This window comes from Neopelma chrysocephalum, unplaced genomic scaffold (genome assembly GCF_003984885.1).
Source record: "Neopelma chrysocephalum unplaced genomic scaffold, ASM398488v2 Primary Assembly neopelma1_59, whole genome shotgun sequence".
NCBI lineage: Eukaryota > Metazoa > Chordata > Aves > Passeriformes > Pipridae > Neopelma > Neopelma chrysocephalum.
This window is the reverse complement of record NW_020897714.1, coordinates 239,051-258,334: the sequence shown is the minus strand read 5'-3', so window position 1 is coordinate 258,334 and position 19,284 is coordinate 239,051. Positions and strand designations below refer to the sequence as shown.

General features: G+C 41.0%; 1 protein-coding gene across 2 annotated transcripts in view; it reads left to right on the top strand.

Annotated features, from left to right (window-relative positions):
- WIF1 (WNT inhibitory factor 1) overlaps positions 1-18,066 on the top strand; it is a 44,071-nt gene extending 26,005 nt beyond the window's left edge. The window contains exons 4-10 of one of the 2 annotated variants that reach the window (XM_027680612.1): positions 2,106-2,246; positions 5,346-5,441; positions 7,029-7,124; positions 8,425-8,520; positions 14,156-14,251; positions 14,859-14,954; positions 17,233-18,066. In XM_027680612.1, the coding sequence (XP_027536413.1) occupies positions 2,106-2,246; positions 5,346-5,441; positions 7,029-7,124; positions 8,425-8,520; positions 14,156-14,251; positions 14,859-14,954; positions 17,233-17,354 (743 nt within the window). In that variant the 3' untranslated portion in view covers positions 17,355-18,066. The remainder of the gene's footprint in view (positions 1-2,105; positions 2,247-5,345; positions 5,442-7,028; positions 7,125-8,424; positions 8,521-14,155; positions 14,252-14,858; positions 14,955-17,232) is intronic. The other variant, XM_027680613.1, reaches the window with a different exon arrangement.
- The last annotated feature ends 1,218 nt before the right edge of the window (positions 18,067-19,284 follow it).

Sequence of the window (19,284 nt, the reverse complement as noted above, 5' to 3'; positions counted from 1 at the left end):
GAGCATTCTAATTACCACCTAACGTTAAATTAGGTATAAGTCACTAGGTTTCCTTAGGTTCCTTTTCAAATTAATTTAACTTTCATCACTCCTGGTAGAGCCATCTGTTCTACAGCCCTGGGTGCAAGCACTCCAGAGGATGCAGAACTGTAAATGTGCAGCAGAGGCTGTTCTGTGGGCCGGCAGTGGGAGAAGGGCTAGCAGAGAGAAGTCCAGAGCTGTGATTTCCTCTCCTTGTTTTTAGCCAGTGATGGACAAATGTGAACTGCATCCTTAATATGGGAAGCAGAGACCAGAACTGAGGTTTGTCCTACCCCAGCCCTGCTCAGCACTATGATAGGCCACAAGAGTTCACAGCCATGGTTTTGGATGCAAGGGACTTCTGCTCTGTGCTTTGGTTTGACTGTAGTGCTGTTGTTGCATGCTTAGCGTTGTTCAAACAGGCATAAAAATGCAAGGATTCAGGCAGAGTTCGGGGACTTTATTTCATCCCTGAAGCACCACAGGTCTCAGACAGGATCCAGGTGGTTTTTGCTCACAGGAGCATCCTTTACTGCTTTACTGTGTTCAGTCCTAGCTGTTCAGATGTATGGTAAGTCCAAGATTCAGATGCTTCCAGGTTCAACACTGCTGTAATAAGGGGTTTCTAACCTGTCCCCTCAGACTTTAGCCCTAAGAGATGCATTCCTGGGTTTTGCCATAGGCATTTAAACCACAGCCAAATCTCAGGGGAGTTCGGGGCTTTGCTACCAATTCAGTGAAGTCTAGATACAACTACAGTGCCATCATTAAATGTCTGCCACATCTTCCTCCCCATTGCAATTCATTCAACTGAAACACACTGGTTTCCTGCACTTGTGCTGTAAGAAAGTTACTACAGTTTAAGAAGTTTGCTGCATTTAAAATATATTTAATCCACTACAGGAGTTTCCTTCTTACCAAATGGTTACATGCTTTCTGTAATGGTCTTTGAAAAGGTTGGTGTAAAAGCCATTTGACAATTGCTTTAGAATGAAAACTGCAAGGGACCTTTCAGTTTGTAGGACTTACCAGAGACAGAATGTGTTTCAGCAATAAATTATTCTGTATTATACCAAGGCAACAAAAAACAAAAATTGCTCAATTATGGCTTGCAAATTTTTTTATAATAAGGAATTTAAAACAAATGAAATGTAGGGCTGTTAGCTCAGTATTTGGTTCTGAAAGCTCAGGCCAGTTTCAGAAGCAATGAATAAACAATTTCTATTAGCTGGATCTAACTTGTAAAACTGCTAGGAAGAGCCAATTTTGAAGAAAAGAGATAAAATTGAAGATTATTTAAGATCACTTGTGACAATCACAGCAGAGAATTCCGTAGCTCTGAGGTATCAGGTTTGCTTTGTCATTAAAATGCTCCAGATTCACTGGCCTTAATTATTTACTTAGACTCTTTGTATTTCAAAAGTGTTTGATTGCTTTTCCTGGAAAGGCAATGTCCAAATATTGCTACACTTAACTAGTTCTGTCAGACTGATGTGTCTATGCCTTCTTTTTAAATATTGCACCCATGATCTTATTTTATCAAGAATACCATTTTTCCTGCACTTAATGGTACTACCTTATTTAAGTATTATCGCAATATTCAAACCAGAAAAACTTATCCAAAGTCACTTTTTTCCCAAAATATATAGGATGTTTTTGCAGAAGTTGTATGAGAGCCTGAAAAATTTAGACTCAGAAGTGATCAGCTCAACTTAGAAAATTAAATGTAGGCTTCCGGCTTGTTTTGGTGTATTCATAGATAGCTCTACATAAGTAAATGCCTCATCTGCAAGCAAAAGTATGTTTATGTTATGATCTCTGTCTCTGCTGTAAACTGTTGGGTTATATCAGTAAATGAGCACAGGCTCTTTTCCTGTGCTGCTGTACTTCTAGTTCTGGAGCCACCTATGAAGAAGGTGATCTGTGTGTCTCTGTATTACAAGTTTTCATCAATGGCATTCCTCTGAAGCTTAAATACAATTATAATCTATTTTTTTGGTATTTCAATGTATGCTTTTATATGTATGTGTGTGTACATGTTGTTGTTGTTGTTGTTATTATTATTATTATTATTACCCTTTTAGTGGTTCAGGTTGGATTTCCTTGCCTTGGAAAACAAGATGGGGTTGCTGCATTTGAAGTGAATGTGATCGTAATGAATTCAGAAGGCAATATTATTCTCCAGACCCCTCAGAATGCCATCTTCTTTAAAACCTGCCAGCAAGGTAACACTAAAGAGGACATGCTGTTAGACCAGGTCACCTAACTGTAAGATCTGTAAGACCAGGTCTTATGTTTCATTCAGGATAAGAGCTAGAGAGGATGGAAATAAAGCATTCACAAAAAGTGTAGGAATTGTGGTGAATTCCAGGCTGTTCTGTCTCTGTGTGCATTTGCTGTTTATTTAGTACATGTTTACTAACCTTTTTCTTACTGAACTCCCTTAGCAGACTTATACTAGGTTGAAGACATTTCTCTCTCCTCCTGTTCACCTTCATCCCATCAAGGACATTGATAGAGATGTATCATACGAAAAGCCCCTGTTAGCAAATTATTTGAGATGCTTGGAGGAGAGCTGGTCCTATGAAAGCAGGCTGAGGTTAACATTTCCAGAAATGGCACATAATTTGGAGAACTGAACTTCTGGGAGCTGTAGTGGGGACACTGGTGTCCGTTAATGCTGTCAGTGCCTTAGTTCCAACTTGGTGCCCTTAGTTCCTTAAATCTCAGCTTGCACATCCAAACTGAATACAAAAATACTAAATCAAAAAATTTCTGCAAAAGTTGGCTTTACCTTCTCTGTAGTTCAGATGCAACCTCTTGGCTTTGGATACAGGTAAGGTGGTGGAAGTTGGTGTTCAATACTTGCAGTTATCAAGCAGTAAGCACAGAGCGGACGCACTGGAAGACTAAGAATGTCATGAAGTTATTGCAGTGTTTGCTTGGAAAGGAGAGCACTTGTTTAATCAACCCATCTATGAACCATAAACACTATGTAATAAGACTTTCTGGATTAATTTGATGTACCACAAACAACTATAATTATCACTTTAAAATGAGGCTGTGGAAACTGAAAAATCAGTGTCTAAGATAAGATAGTTATCCCATATCATGTGCAATTGTGTCAAATTAACCCATGACAGGGCTGATGTACATAGAACAAGATTTTTATTCTTCTCCAATTAAGTCTTCATTCACAGTCCCACAATTTCTTCTCACTCTTTTCTCTAATTGGCTGTAGCGTGGCTTCAAAGAGTGAGCAGTGGGAACAGGAGCTTTTTATTCTTTGAAACCTCACTACACCTAAATAGCAAAGCTGCTTGTTTCCTTTGAAGCCTTACTGCTGCCCATTAGCCCATGGAAGGTGGAGGAGGGGGAGAAGAAGTGAGCAGAGAAAAAGAAAGGAAAAGGGAGGCTTAAAGGAAGCAAAATCAATCAATCAGATCTAATGTATGAAGTTGTGTGTCTGTGGTAAATACTACACAAAACTTTTAATTTTTTTTTTATTATCTTTTTATTTTCAGTTGAGTATCTTTTAATAAACTTTGGAAATAGCATTGGAGGTATTATAATAGGAACAGCAGAGTTACAGGTCTGTATTGTGGAACAGGGCTCCAAACAGAAAGGGCTCCAAAATCAGTTTAGTTGTAGCATTCGTCCAAGTTATCATTTCTGTGTTATTAGTTGTTGTTACCGTTTTTACATGAGTTGTAATATTTAAAAATTAAGCAGTATTACATCCTATGGCCTCTTAAGAAATCTGGGGTTGATTATTGTCCCACTCCTTTGTTCCTGGAGCTAGCTGAGACACACAAGGATGATTTTCCAAACTCTAGAGGTGTGCAGAGGAATAGCTTTCTCACCTCATCTTTTCCAGCCCATACTGGGATAACTCCCATTCCTTCCCTGTGTCTAGTAAGGTGGACATTGCAATGTTTTGGGACAGATGCTGGGAAGGATAAGAATGTCCTTTTGGGTTGATGTTAGAGTAGAGGTCAATTTCCTTCCTCTGAAAGACATCATGTGGTGAGGAGCTCCAATTTCTCCTGCCAGGGCCATGGTCACTGCTTCCAGTTATTCTTGGCCATACAGAAAGGCCTGCACCAGAGGAAATGAGGGGAGCAAGGGAGCAATTTTGTGGGATAAGAGAGGATTTGTTGTGGCTAAGAGGTGGCCACACAAAAAGTTATGTTTTCCTATTTTTCTACTTGAAATGGTATGTATTTAAGCTTGCATTCTTTGTCATGAATAGCAGCTCTGCATTCAGTTAAAAAAAGAGAAGCATTTCCAGAAAGAGTCATAGAGTACGGTGTTGGAACACAGTTGGACCGAAAAGCCTCTCCTACTATTACTACTGCTGTAAACAACTTTACTTGTAAGGCATATCGTTTTACCTCAGAGTTTTTGAACCTTGTCATCTGGAGTGTCATATGGCAGAGTATGGAGATGAGGAGATCATGCCTACCACTGATCACTAGTAATGTTAAGTTTTTCTAATGTGAGTAGGCAGCCTCTCCTGCCTGCCTTGTTCTCTGTGAGGTATCTAGGAAGGTATTTTTGAGTAATTGTTTTTTCTACCCAGCAGCCATGGTTTCATAGGGTTCCATAGGGTTTGATTTAGTTTGCGTCTTGTTCAATGGACTCTGGTGTTTTGAGGATAGTGGTGGAACCTAGAGGTATTTGTCATCTTTGTATAATCCTGCCAGTGTTGCCAAATGCTTTTACCAGTATTTGATCAGTAATTGAGATATGAATGAGAGCTAGATGATGATATAGGACCATTGTGCAGGAATGCTTTCATCTTCCTTTCTGGCCTTCTTTCATTTAGCCTTGCAGCTGACTCTCATACGAATACCAATTTCATCACTTTGTCACCCCAGTAGTAACAGATGTGGTAATTAATGCAATGCAAGTTGCACTGCAGTCTACTTTAGGCTGCAGAAATTGAAACTGATCCTGCACACTGAGGGAAGGTCTAACCAGCCATGCAAGTACTGCCCTGAGTTGCCTGCTCATTTCCACAAAGAAAAGAAAGTGGATCAAGCAGAGCATCCACATTGTTCATGCACTCATGGAATAGCAAAGTGGGGAAAATGCACAGTCTGTCAACAAGCACATCGTGTGTTTGAACATGAGATGAAACCTCTATTTGTAGACTACTAAAAAAGAAACTAATTTGTCATGAAGAAGTTATAGCTGAATTTCTATTTCTTCATCATTTGTCTGTCAGCAAATATTTTTACTGTTGTGTCAAAGAAGTATATTGATCCTACTGAGAGCTGGCTGCCAGCATTTAATTAAGATTGTTGTTATATTTTATGAAGCGGAGTGTCCAGGAGGATGTAGAAATGGAGGGTTTTGCAACGAAAGACATGTCTGTGAATGTCCAGATGGATTTTATGGGCCTCATTGTGAGAAAGGTAATTAAAAAAAAATCCCAACTCTCTTCTTTACTATAACCTCAACAAAACTGTATCTCCTGCATCTCTCCTAAAATTAAGAATGGCCTATTCTGAAGATTTCATATGTTTTGAGTCCACACCTGTAAGAGAATTACTATTGTCATCTGTCATCTAATGAAAATATGAATTGCTTACAAGAAAAATGTTTTCTCATTAAGAGATTGCTTTTAACAAAAACTGACACAATAGTTAAGTGATCTTTAATTACAGGAAATCAATCTGGCAAAAAGATTAAATAAAATTTTCTGGTAATGAGGACTAGCTGGAAAATGAATCACAGGACTTTAGTTGCTCTGTATTTGTTTATTTGGAGATAAGATCTGATTTGTAGGCAGGCTGAAAGCAAATATAAGAAGATGAAAGAAAGAGTTTCTCTTTCCCCTTCAATATGGATAATAGCCCCAAATGATATTTCCAGGAAAGGAGGACCAGGGAATTGGTGTGACTTGTCAAGGAAACTAGATCTTCTTCCTATCCCTCCCTTCCTCATCACTCAGTGGCAGTCCATCTCTGGGGTGATGAAATGGAGCAAACCATCCCCATGGACATCCTACTCCAATACAATCGTTCACTTCCAGATGCTTTGGCTATATCAAGAATATTAATTACAAATGATCAGAGACTGTTCTCTGGCCTGGGGGCCAACTGGCACAACTTACATTCATGTGTTTAACAAACTCTTACCCTCTACAGACTTCCTCTTGGGAGAAGTCTGTGGCCACTGCTCATCCCAGGACCATGCCCAGGAGGGCTTGCTGGTCAGCCAGGGACAAAACCAAGCCAAGAGTGGCACCGACAATTTCACAAGATGGATGATCCTTTGCCCCCATTTGGCCCCATGCCTGGATGCTGTCTAACTCACTAGTATGGACCCAACCTTGCTGCATGTTCCAATTGTGGGCAATCACAAAATGAAGCATTGCCCCCTGCCATGCCTCCCTGAAGAGCCTTGTGGGCTGGCCACAAGGCAGAGAGCTCTTGGGAGAGAACAGGGGCTCCAGAGAAGCCAGTGGGGCTCTAGAGGGAACATACAGGAGAGTTTGGCCATGCAACAGGCTTCCCTAGCCTAAATTAGGTACCCATGTTTATGCTCAGGTATGCAGAGGAAAAAGGGAAGGTTCACTGTAAAGCCTGCCTGGGAACCCTACATTGTTACTGACCCCTCTGAGATTGTCCTGCCTTCTCAGCTGAAGCACCAGAATCCAGTTACAGAGAGGACTTGTCTGGCGGTATTTTAAATATCCAGAGGGTGTAGGTGTATGTGGGTACTTTGTGCTCCTCTGTCTGGTATTAAACGGTACAAGAAGCAGTTTCTGCTTACATACAGAATCGGATTTGACCTTAATTTAGCCTTCAGTTTTCAGTAACACTGTACACAAATTGCCAGATACAAACCAGAAATGTAATAGATTTAACCCACTTTGCAAAGGTGACTTAGAACAATCAGCAAAAGGAAGAGTAGCTTAAGGAGCTGATGTGCTGTGTATTTAAATAGACAGTTGCTATCACACCAGCAATGTTGTTTCTGCTCCTCCTGCTCCTCAGCACTGTGTGTCCCTCGCTGCATGAATGGTGGGCTCTGCATCACCCCCGGCCTCTGCATCTGCCCCCCAGGATTCTATGGCATCAACTGCGATAAAGGTAAGTGCCAGCTAAAACCCCCCAGGCTCTGCATCCAGCAGCCTCTCTTTATTCACCTGTGGTAGTTCCCCTCTAGGAGTGGATTATGAAAAGTCAGGTAAATAAGTTTTTAAAATTCTGTGATTCTTCAAATACATGCTCTAGCACAGCCTGGCAGCTGCTGGAAAAATATAGGGATTTCAAGGCATTCATATACTCCAGCTCTGTGAAAGGTAATTTAGATAACTGCTTCAGTTGATTCACTGAAAAGCTGTGGGACCTACCACAAAAGTCACATATGTCTAGGAGGGGAAAAAAATCTCTGTTTGAACTCTAGTTACATGTAGTAAAATTAGTTTTACTAATTATTTAGTACATTAATGTGCTGCATCTGGACTAGTGAAAAAATAAGCAGGCTATTCATTTTTTGTTGCTGCATTGTGGCTTACGAAGGATAAAAATGGACTGTCAGTTGTTCAGAACAAGAATTTGGAATAGTCCAAGCTACCATGTGAAAAAAACCGAGTCCTGCAGAAATATAACTAACCTGCGCATGGCAGAGCAGAACATCATTCTGCATTTATTGTTGCAGAACTATATGAAGTAAAGACTGAGTGAAAAGATCCTAGAGGACTTTTTGGCAAAATAATAGAAACCTTCCCATTATGCTGCACAAGCTGTTGTTGTCAGTGTCTGCCTCACTTGTATTTAGTCTTTGAACAGACTTTTGCCACATTTAAATAACATTTCAAAAGTGCACTGCAATTAAATGTTTCCAATGTTATGAAGGATTAATGTGAATCCCAGCTGTTTGCTGAAAACACAGTGCAAGTAATTTGGCAGGTGAGAGACAGAGCATTTGCATCTATGTCACCACACAGGAAAACTTACAAAGGTTTCTTTCTAGTCAAAGCATAAATTAAGAACTGTAGCGAAGTATCCTCTTGTAGAAGTAGCTTCCAGTCCTAGGTTGTGCTCCTTTCATCAACCACTGGCAGTTTTAATAGCAATAGGACCTTAATCGTTCAAGGAACTTTATATGTGAGGATTGATAAAGATGTCACAGTCTTGTCCTCAGAGAGCTTATTGCTGTATTATTCACTTGTTTCTCACTATATTGACTTGTGTGTGTGCCCATGTAAAGCATTATGTAGGAATAACCACATTTCAATCTTTCTATGTAAACCAGATGAAAAGAGGTTAATCCTACTTTTTAAAACCTACTCGATGTTTATTTATGATAAGCAGCAGAAAACATTAAGTCCAAGTCAGGCTTAGTTCATATTAATGACTTAGTTAATTCCTTTTTTATTTGTTTCAGCAAACTGTACAACAACCTGTTTCAATGGAGGGACATGTTTCTATTTGGGAAAATGCATTTGTCCTTCAGGCTATGAAGGAGACCACTGTGAAATTAGTGAGTAGCATCTCTGTGTCCTTGCTTTCACTTATGTCACCTTCTTCTAGTGCCAATGTCTGAATGATGACATACAACCTGCCTCTTCTGGACTCACAGCAAGGGTCTCACATGGCAGTTTGGGACTTGCAGAGTCAGGTACCACGTGCCTCCTAGAGAGCTTCCTACTCGTAAGTTTGATTCATTACTAGACCATCTCATCTCCTGCCTTGTTTTGTTTTCACTAGTAACCAGGCTTGGTAACAATCCTCAAAGTGTGCAAGCAATACCCTGTGACAGACAGATGTGCTGCTGCAAACCCACATGAGGCATCTATTTTCAAACATTATGGCAAATCACTCTTGGGCACAGCAAGGTTTGAGCCCACAACTCTGAAAGGGCTACTATAAATTGGGAATGAAAGGGTTTGGGATAAAAGGAGGATTGAACCACAAGAGCTGAGAGCTTTCATGTAACATATTAAGTTGCATTGACAAGGCAACTGAGGAACGTACAATTGGATCTTGTTCTTTCTGGACTCTAGAGCTTTTAACAGGACACTGTGCAAGACACTTCCCCTGCTGTAAAATAACCTCACCGATGTTCCTCAGCACCTTCACAGGAGCATAGAGACCAGCATTTGGTCTGGGATATGTAAATGCTGATTTCTTAATATGCATCAAGACAAGCTCTTCTCACAAGTAGGCAATTTGTATTACTTTGGAAACACTTGGAAATAAACTCTAACTTGCTGTCAGCCAATACAGGACAATAAGTGAATTACTGTGCAAAGAAAGAACACAAATACTGTAAGACCTAAACTTAGTTTAGTATTTATGTGCAGATAAACAGTAGGTGTATGTAAATGTTTCACCATATCTCTGTGCATTACAAGGCATTCTGCAACTCCTTTTTACCTTATCATAACTTGAGTCAAACAGAAGCAGCAAAGCTTTACTGTTTTTAAGTTTGATATAAATTTGGATCACATGTCACAAGAACAACAGTGTGGGTTTCCACTGGATTTACAATGGTTTACTTACATCAAGTTCAAATTTGACACTCTAACAGAACCCCATTGCTTTCTTCTGTCCCCAAAAAGTCAACTTTGTTGACATTTTTCAGATGAAGATTAAAGTTTGATTCAAAGAGAGAAACTTATTTTATGCTGATGGTGTTTTTTTGAAGAGAATTCTTAGAACTGATATTACAGCATGTATAATTAAGGGCAGTACATTTAATTGGTCTGTCTGAGGAGCTGAAGCTCATTGTTGTCAATGCTCAGGATAGGTGCGACTGCTTTGAGTTCTTGCAAAGGCTTACCTGTGAAACTCAAATTAATTAAAATACAGGCAGTAAACTAGTTCCTGTACAAAAGAAAGAAAAAAAAATTCAGGATAACAGTGTGCTAAGAGTTAAACTGGGGTCACGTCAGCGAGAGCAAGGAAAGCTATGCACTTGCCTGGGCTCTTGAAAAGCTGGGATGGCAATTGTTAGGTCGTGATTGACAGCTGCTACCACCCCTGGGCACCGCACCAGTGCCAGCACAACAGCGTAAGACTGCAAGAAATGCTAGACAGGGCTTTGAAACACCAGAAGAGAAACACAGCTCAGTCTTGTCTCTTAGATCCAGGTCCAGCTACATTTAGTCATGGAGGTCTTAAAATAACAAGGGGAGAAAACCTTTCGACATGCAGAAAGCCATCTTCTGAAAACTGAAAGGTTTTGTTGTTTGGTTTTTTTAATATTGTGTAAAGGTTTTGAGTGTTTGTCTAATAGTTGAATCCCTCTGTAAGACTCCTGGGAAATGTACTGGATGTCTACAATACCAACAAGCATGCGCAGTCTTCCAGATTTTTTCTAGTGATAGGTATGCATTGTCTCTAATTAGTGTTTCACTTTGATTCCAGAGAGTTTTATTTTGTTTTGGATTCCTCCCTTATTTGTCACCAGCTGTTTTGTTGCTTTTTCCATTTCTCAGTCAATAATGGAGAGAATTATTACTCTTTCCTTCATTCTGTGACAATATCTTAGTCCGAAGTTAAGTGAGCTGTACTGAGCCAAATGCTTGCCTAATGCAACTCAGTGGAAGTTGCTGTCACATCTCATGACCCATATTTTCCGGATTTATTTCAAGAACCGGGAAAATTCATGGATTTCCTTAGCTTTGCTCCTTTCAATCATTAATTACTTGGAATGCAAATGTTTGAAAATTAGAAGACCTGTAGGTTCCTTCTCCAGAGGCTCCTGCAGGGAAATAGTGTTTTTGCAGAAACTCTCCTTAGCACAGTTAGTTCCATCAGCTGTTTATGAAGTGTTTTTCAGGGCTATTTGAATAATTATGTACATTAGGAACAAGTATTTCCTTTATATTGACAGTACACACATGCATTACAGAGGTCTGCAGAGGTTGAGGGCAGATCAAGCACTGCCTGGGGTGTTGAGCTCCCAAGGGGGCAGTCTGTGATCATGAATGAAATTTTCAGCACAGCCAGCTAGTGTTGATGCTTAAATTATCACGTGCAAGTCTCTTAAAAAAACAAAACAAAACAAAAGGAAACGAAATTAAAGGCAGCAGTTTGCCACTCCAGGTTACACTTTTTGTTTCCTCACAGATCCAGGTAATATTAGTGCTAAATCTAGGAAGGTTTTTTTTTGTCTCTTTTCTGAAGAATCTAGAAAATGCAGTGGCATTGGAAAAGATGAAAAATGGTTTTGGACAATAATGAGAAAAGCTGCACTAGTACATATGGGTATCAAGGAGGCAATGGACTGATGGTGCAGTTCCTGGTGGCCTGAGAGTGCCCAGGGAGGTGACAGTGAGCCTCCCTCAGCCTGGGAATGATTAAGCTCATGGGCTCTGCGCTCCCCTTCCTAGAATGAAGATTTAATTAATTAAGTAATGCAGACAAATTCGAAGAGGGTATTGATAGTCTAGTGATGGGACACTTGTTGTTAAGTTCGAGGAAGATCTTTGGTGTGAGCTATGCCCAGCAAGAACTTGACTGTGGATCTCCTCCACCAACGTGGGCCTCCTCCATCACAGGCGATCAGGGCCAAATAAGCCTTCCTATAACAGCATCACCAGACCCTGCCTCTGCCTTTGGCAAAGCCTCTGTGTGAGGGAAAGTAATTTCCAGACCAGGAGCCTTGAAAAACATCTGCCAGTTCTAATTACTGTTAGCAAAGTTGCTCTGTTCTCATCAAACAGGAAAGAAGGGCATGCTTTTTTAATGTGCCTTTGGTTTCTGAGCTGCCATGTGGAACATCCCTCATTGCACCATCCACAGCACTACGGTACTCCACAGCCTCTGATACAAGCTGACAGGCCAGGCCAATTTATTATCTGCAAGTAGCGGCCATACCTGTCAGTCCTTGAGTATCTTGGATGCCACCAGATTTTTTTCTGCTTGTGCCCCCAGGTTTGGATGCCACTCCTTGCACCTGCATAGTCTGGGCAGTGCTGCCTCCCCCATGAAGACTGAGGAGAGCAGGAGGCAATACTGACTGGTCACATGGGGGATTCTGCGAAGTCAGAGTGACACAACTTGCAAAAAAGCTGCAAAAGCTGCAAGGTCACATGGGCTTTGGCCATGCCAAATTATTGTCACATTTTCAAAGCAGAAGAATGCATATAAATTGGAAGCACAGACTTGCAGCAGAGTCTTCCTGGTCACTCTTACATCAGCATCTGATAAGTTTTTCAGGTACAAGGCAAGCTTCTCAGACACTTCACTGAATCACAGAAGCACCGAATCAGCCAAGTTGGAAAGGACCCACAAGGATCATCAAGTCCAACTCTTAGCCCTGCACAGGACCATCCCCAAGAGTCACACCATGTGCCTGAGAGTATTGTCCAAATGCTTCTTGAACTCTGTCAGACTTGCTGCTCTGTGACCCTGCCTTGTCTCTGTCCCTGTTTGTGAGGTGACCATCCTCATCCTGTAACGGACCAGTGATATTTCTAATACTGCCTATTGTCATTAATGTATTTGAAAAAACTCTTTTTATTGTCCCCCACATTTCTGTCCAGCTTCAACTCCAGTTGAGCTTTGGCTGTGCTAATTTTCTCCCTACAGCGGCAAGCAACATCTCTATATTCTTCCCATGTCACTTGACCTTGCTTCCACTGGGCATACGCCTTCCTTTTTTGCCTTATCCCCAAGAGAAGATCCCTGCTCAGCCAAGCTGACCTTCTGCCTCGCCTGCTTGACTTCTGACATTTGGGAATTGCCTGCTTCTGTGCCCTTAGGAGGTGATGTTGAAAAAGTGACCAGAACTGATGAACCCCAGCACCTGCAAAAACATTTTCCCAGGAGACCTTACTCACTAATTTCCTGAACAGCCTGAAGTCTGTTCTCCTCGTGCCCAGAGCTGAGGTTTTGCTGGCACTTTTCCTCCTGTCAACAGAGATTTTAAACTTGGTCTCTTCGTGTTCGCTGCGGCCAAGAGGGCCACCAATCTCCACGTCACTCGGGAGATCCCCTCTGTTGACAAGCAGCAGATCAAGGAGGGCATTCTTTTGAGTCGACTCCCTTAGGTTCTGTTCCATAAAATTGTCATCCAGATTTTTTAGGAATCTTCTGGCCCAGGTTGTACGAGCTGTGTGATGCTCCCAGTTAATTTCTGTCAAGTCGAAGTCTCCCGTAAGGACAAGGGCAGTTGACTTGGAAGTGTTCCTTAGTTCCTCAAAGAATAATTCATCAGTGTCAGCATCCTGGCTGGGAGGTCTATAGCAGACTCCCACAATGACATCCACATTATTTGTTTGCCCCTTGATTCTTACCCAGAGGCTCTCAACGGTGCCATTGCCAACTGTGAGCTCCATACATTCTAACCCTTCTGTTACATACAGTGCCAACCCCTGCTTCTTCTGCCCTGCCTATCCCTCCTGAAGGGCCTGTAACCATCCAACAGGGCACTCCAGTCACAGGTCTTATCCCACCAGGTTTCACTTATGCCAATGATCAAAACTCTGGGACTGGGCCAAAGCTTCAAGCTCCTCTTGTTTGTTCCTCATGCTATGTGCGTTGGTGTGCACACATTTCAGGAGTGGTACATTGTAGCCAACACCTTGCGAAGCAGATTGAGGGATCCCATGGAAGAATCCTCAAGTGCTCCTTTCCTCAAGTTTTGGCACACCATCCCATCTCTCATCACCAGCCTGGTTTTGTCCCTTTCCCCCTTCCAAGCTAGCTTGAAGCTCTGTCAATGAACCCCACTACCTCCGGCACTAAAACTCCTTTTCCCCTCCGAGATATGTGCATCCTGTCAGGTGTCAGTAGACAGGTGTTGAGTAGATCATCCCATGGTCAAAAAAACCAAAATTTTTCTGAGTACACCAACCTCGGAGCAACTCATTGACCTGATGGATCTGCCTATTTTTATCAATATTATTCCTTGTTACCAGAAGGATCAAAGAAATCACTACTGTACTCTTGATCCCTCTACTAATCATCCCAGGGCCCTGAAATCTCTTTTGATTGTCGTCAGACTTCTCCTTGTTATTTCGTCACTGCCAGTTTGAACAACCAATAGTGGATAGTAATCAGAGGGCCTTACTAGACTGGAGAGTTTTCTAATCCCTTCTCTGAGCCCCTGGGAGATAGTAGGCACAGGGTACTAAGACCATTATCCCTGTGTTTTCAATTTCTAGGTAAATGCCATCAGCCCTGTCAAAATGGAGGCAAATGTACCGGTAGGAATAAATGCAAGTGCTCCAAAGGCTACCAGGGAGACCTGTGTTCAAAGCGTAAGTACCAAAGCCACTCCATCAGTCCTTGTTGTGGGAGCATCGATCTGGCTATACAGTTTATATAACATCAGCACTAATTGTTTGTTGTCAAAGTATTTCAAGTTATTTAACTTTCTGGACATAGAGCATACACCAGACTTAAGGGAATTATGAAACCAGAAACATTTTTTTTACTAAAGTCTCCTCACAGTCTCCTCTGTACTCTGAGTTTCTGAAAACCATCAGTATGTCAGCTCAGCAATAGTAGTTTAGTAATAGAGAAATGCTTAATAAAATGTCAATACTTCGCCACATTAAAATCCAACAGGAACATTTTGTGAGAGGGCTGCCCTCTTCCCACTGGTTCTGGTGCATGCTCTGGAACAGCTCTGCTGTTCAATCTGATTCTTTCTGCCAGAGACTGAGCCAGACCTTGCAGGTAAAGGGGAGTGTGAGGATTATTTCGGGACTCGGCATGCACTCGGTGGAAAGGCGCAGATGTATTATGAGATCCCCAGCCTATGCCAGAACCAACCCATCATGTGGAACAGCAGGGAAAGCAAATGTGCGACTGTCTTTGGATGAAATGCCAAGAGGTCAGGCATATGTGGTTGCTTTTTTACAGCTGTCTGTGAACCTGGCTGTGGCCTGTATGGCACCTGCGTGGAGCCCAACAAGTGCCAGTGCAAAGAAGGCTGGCATGGGAGACATTGCAATAAAAGTAAGTGAGAAACAAACCTGAGAGTCATGTCTGAGGTCTTACACACCCGATGATGAGTCTTTCCAGCATTATTAATAATACCACACTCCATTTTTTTCTAATCCTTAATCCGAACAATAAACCAAAGATTTTCAATACTTCATCATTTTAACTGCTTAAAAAAATACTTAGAATCATTTGAAACTATTTTACCAAGATCAACCTTGTATTAGAAATTCCAAAATCTGGTATCAATCAGATTTCTAGTTGACCTGGCCTGTCTTTCACCCATCGTATGGAAGGGATACAAGTCCTTCAGTACTCCTCAGTGATTAGCTAGCTTTAAAATGTTGGGAAGGCATTTTTACAAATAAAACTCTGTCAGGTTTTAAAAATTATTAAAACTCAGAAAAAAAGTGAAATGTCCTTTAGAAACTTTGGGGAAGACTTGAAGACTTATGCAAGATCTGTTCTTAGCAACTTTGGAGTTTTCTCCTCCTCTTCACACCCATGCATACAAAATGTATTGTCCCAATATTGTCCCAATATTTTATCCATAGCATACAAAATATATTGTCCCAAAGCAAAGTTAAAGTCCTTAAAATGAATTTCTATTGTATTTATTGGTCCATTTGCCACCTCTTATAGCAACTGATCATTTTACTGGGTTTAAAATGTTACCATAAAATTATTTGGAATACAATTGGATATATCCAGTAAGAACTTCAGATTTAATTTTATATTTCATGTGCCACAGTGCTACAACAGCAGATCTTCAATATATAACCTTCATATACTCCCATGAGGTATTAATGTTTATCACTGTTAGCTACCAATTCACATTTAGTGTTTTGTGTCAATAATAAAAAATCTGAAAAATCTTGCAAAATTTTATATTGCAGCATCAACCTAATGTTTGTTTTTAATAAAAGCTGATGATGCCTGTGATTTGTATTATATCAAAATGTATTGTGATAAATATAGTATTTTCATTTAAAACTGAGTATTACCTAACTAAAATGGATTTTGCTGTGAAAATTAGGTTTAGGGAGTCTACTCTTCTGTTGTTAGCTAGGGGATTTGTGTTTTAATTATTCATGCTATTCTCTGAAGGAGAAATGCCATAAGTTATGGCTAGAAAAAAGATACATGGAAATGAACCAATATGAACTGCAATTCATAAGTTCAGTATGAACTTTTTCTTCCTATCCTACTCCTCTTATAAAGAACTCAGATTATTATTATTATTTTCTTCCTATCCTACTCCTCTTATAAAGAACTCAGATAGCAAGTGAAAAAAAACCATGTTCTCTAAGTGATCATCCTCAAAAAAGTAATTACCTGTACAACAAAACCAAAGCTCATACGTGCCTTGTGATGAGAACTAAATAGTTACACATTATTGTCAGCTCCAAGATTTTGCATCCTTCATTATTTGGAGTTTGGGTACAGTCCTGCTATGTTTAGTACTGCAAAATTCTCTTTGTATTCAGCAAAGAAACTGTGAATAGGACATTTAGGTAAAATTCATCCCCATTTAAGTGTCTGCGTAGGGCTTCAATTGCATATACATATGCATGCACTGCAATTCACTCCTTTGAACTGAAACCAAACATCTCCCAATCTTGAAAGGAGATTTATAGTTAATTTGAGAGACTTGTTTCATATTTCATCAAATTAATGGCTCCTTTGTAAAGCTGTTATCTTAAAAAGGAGTAATTAAAAAATTGAACGGGGGACTCAGTTTTTCAAAGTCATTTCCATGAGCTTTAAGTAATGAGATGGATAAAGGAACCTATAAAGAATTACCACATAATACTTTGGATTCCATTTTTATTGTTCGCTTTCATTTTCCAAAACAAAGCAGCTCTAAGCCTGTTTCAGAGTGCTTTTTTTTTCCTCCTAGGTGTTTATGATCACTGCTGTTCTTTCTCTTTGCATTCAGCCATAAAACAAAGCCTAGCTCAGGTAGCTGGTGCAGATTTTCCCCAGGGAGCCTGTTGCTGGCAGATCATCATGACTGTCACCCACCTTGCATGGGCAGTGCACATGTGAACCCAGGGCTGAGTGACAGCCTGGGTGTGCTGATGGTCTCCTGGGCTCCCTGGTCAGGTGAGGGCATCTTTCTGTCTGGCAGGACCTCGTTCATCCCGAGGGGTAACAGAGAGGTGTGAGTGCTTCTGTAAGGCATAGCAAAACCCTTTGTTCAAATGTGGGAGACTTCCCACTTGAGATATTAGCTGTGGATCACAAGCCCACTTCTGTGGATTCTTTTTTCTTGATCTGGATGATTTTCCAGGGTACGGAGGCAGCGGTTTGAGCACCCTGAGGCCAGCAGGCAGCAAGCACAGGCAGCACATGCCTTCGCCGAAAAGGGCCGAGGAGACGCATGCTCCACCCGAATCCAATTATATCTGGTGAACTCCAACATCTGAAATGATTTGTGTTACACAAAGTGCATAGCCTTCATTAACCTCTCATGGATTGAATGTTAAAATGCTGTTCATTACAGTTAAGATTACTGGCTGGAATTTTAATAGCTTCATTATAAACCACTGAGCTGACACTTAGTATTCCTTTTAAGTTTTATAAATACTTCTGTAGGATAATTATATAGGCTCCTCCTTTCAGTGCTTTTGATGGTGTTTTGTACTACAGTTACATTTAAACTTCTTTTTTGATTATATAGCTGCAAATATTCTCCAAAATTTAAGTAACAATATTCAAGCAGAAAACTTTGTAGATGCTAACCTGAATAATTTCAATGGCTACAGATTTAATTTGCTTAAGAAAAAAGAAGGGTGCATGTTACAAATGTTTACAAATTGTGTATTTAGACTTTTCCCTAAGAAAAACAAATAAATAGGTAAGTTGCCTAATTTAAAAACTGAATAACTCAATTCAATGTTATTTTTGGCCTTACAGTTTTGTGAAATACTGTGTATTAAAAATACACTGTAGTGGTGCCATTTAACCAACAGAATATATTGTAAACAAAGTAGAACTGTAATGTATGAACTTTCTGCATCAGCTTGAAGCAATATAATATATTGTAAAGAAAACAGCTTTTATGTAATAAACTTTTTATACTGGCAGTTATATATAAAATAAAGATGCTGCTTTAGTTTTTCGAGTACTGCTCACTGTGGCCTGCTGCAGTCTCATCAGCACTGGGTTGGGACTATGGCTTTTCTAGAGCACCCTCATCAAACAGTGGCACAGTGGGATTGGTTTCCCTGTCTCTGCTTTTACCACAGTTCTTAAAAATATTTCAGAAGAGCAACTTCTTGTGCCTTTGCCAAGGAGGGGATAGCACTGAAGGCCAGGTGTTTCTCTCCCTGTCCTTGCCATCCACCATATCCTCCTTTTATCCTGGCACTGCCAGTCAGCCATGCCAAGCTGGTGTGCCCTGTTCATGATGCCTCAGGTACTCGAGATATTCTTCTCAGAGCCTCTGTCCAAGCAGGCAATAGTCCAGCCCTGGCTGTGTTTCCTGTTCAAGGGTGATGCTCCCATGTTGTGTTGTGATCGGACTGTAGAAGTTTTTGGGTGCTGCTTGTTGTGACAGTCGAGAGTCACACAATTTGTAATGTGACATGGCTTGGAAGCCATGTTTGCACAGAAGAGCAATAAATATACAACAGATTATTACAGACCCTTGCTACTACAGTTCTGGCAACCCTATTATCTGGGAGACAATAAATAAATAAATAAATAACACATAATTGTAAGCATAAAATTAATGAGTGAGAAGTTTTGAGTTACAAAGAAGAAGTCCAGTGTATTAAACTGACCTTCGTGGTCTATTTAGTCAATGGACCCTTAAGCTAAGACTTGCTTAGGCCAGAGAGGGGAGGACAGCTCTTTAAGGACCCATTCTTTTGTTGTCCTTTGTGCAGTGGGACTGTGGATACTGCCCAGCAATCCTGATCCGACAGGAGACAGATCCCCATCACCACCCATGTCTGCAGCCTTCTGGGTCTGTTGTTGGGAGAAACACCACTGGGGAAGGAGGAGCAGGGCCAGGCCGTCCCCACTGCACCCAGGGCAGTAATGAGAAACAGCCTGAACAAGGTGGTTTGTTCCCTGTCCTGATACCCTTCTCTGGGATGATGGTAGTAAAAGAGCTCAGGCTTGCTGAAGGGGGAGCTTGCTTAGCATGGATGTGTAACACCTATGGCTGGTGGGCTCCAAAGTGATGGTCCCCAGCTCTCAGGTTTGTGTCTCCCAGGGGACCCCTGGCACCTCTCTGACCAGCCAAGGGCCTGTAAGGAGCCTGGGGCATGGGGCCTTTGGGTGGCAAATACCAGCCGCTGGTGGGAAAAGTGGGGCTTTTCCATTTACTGGGGCC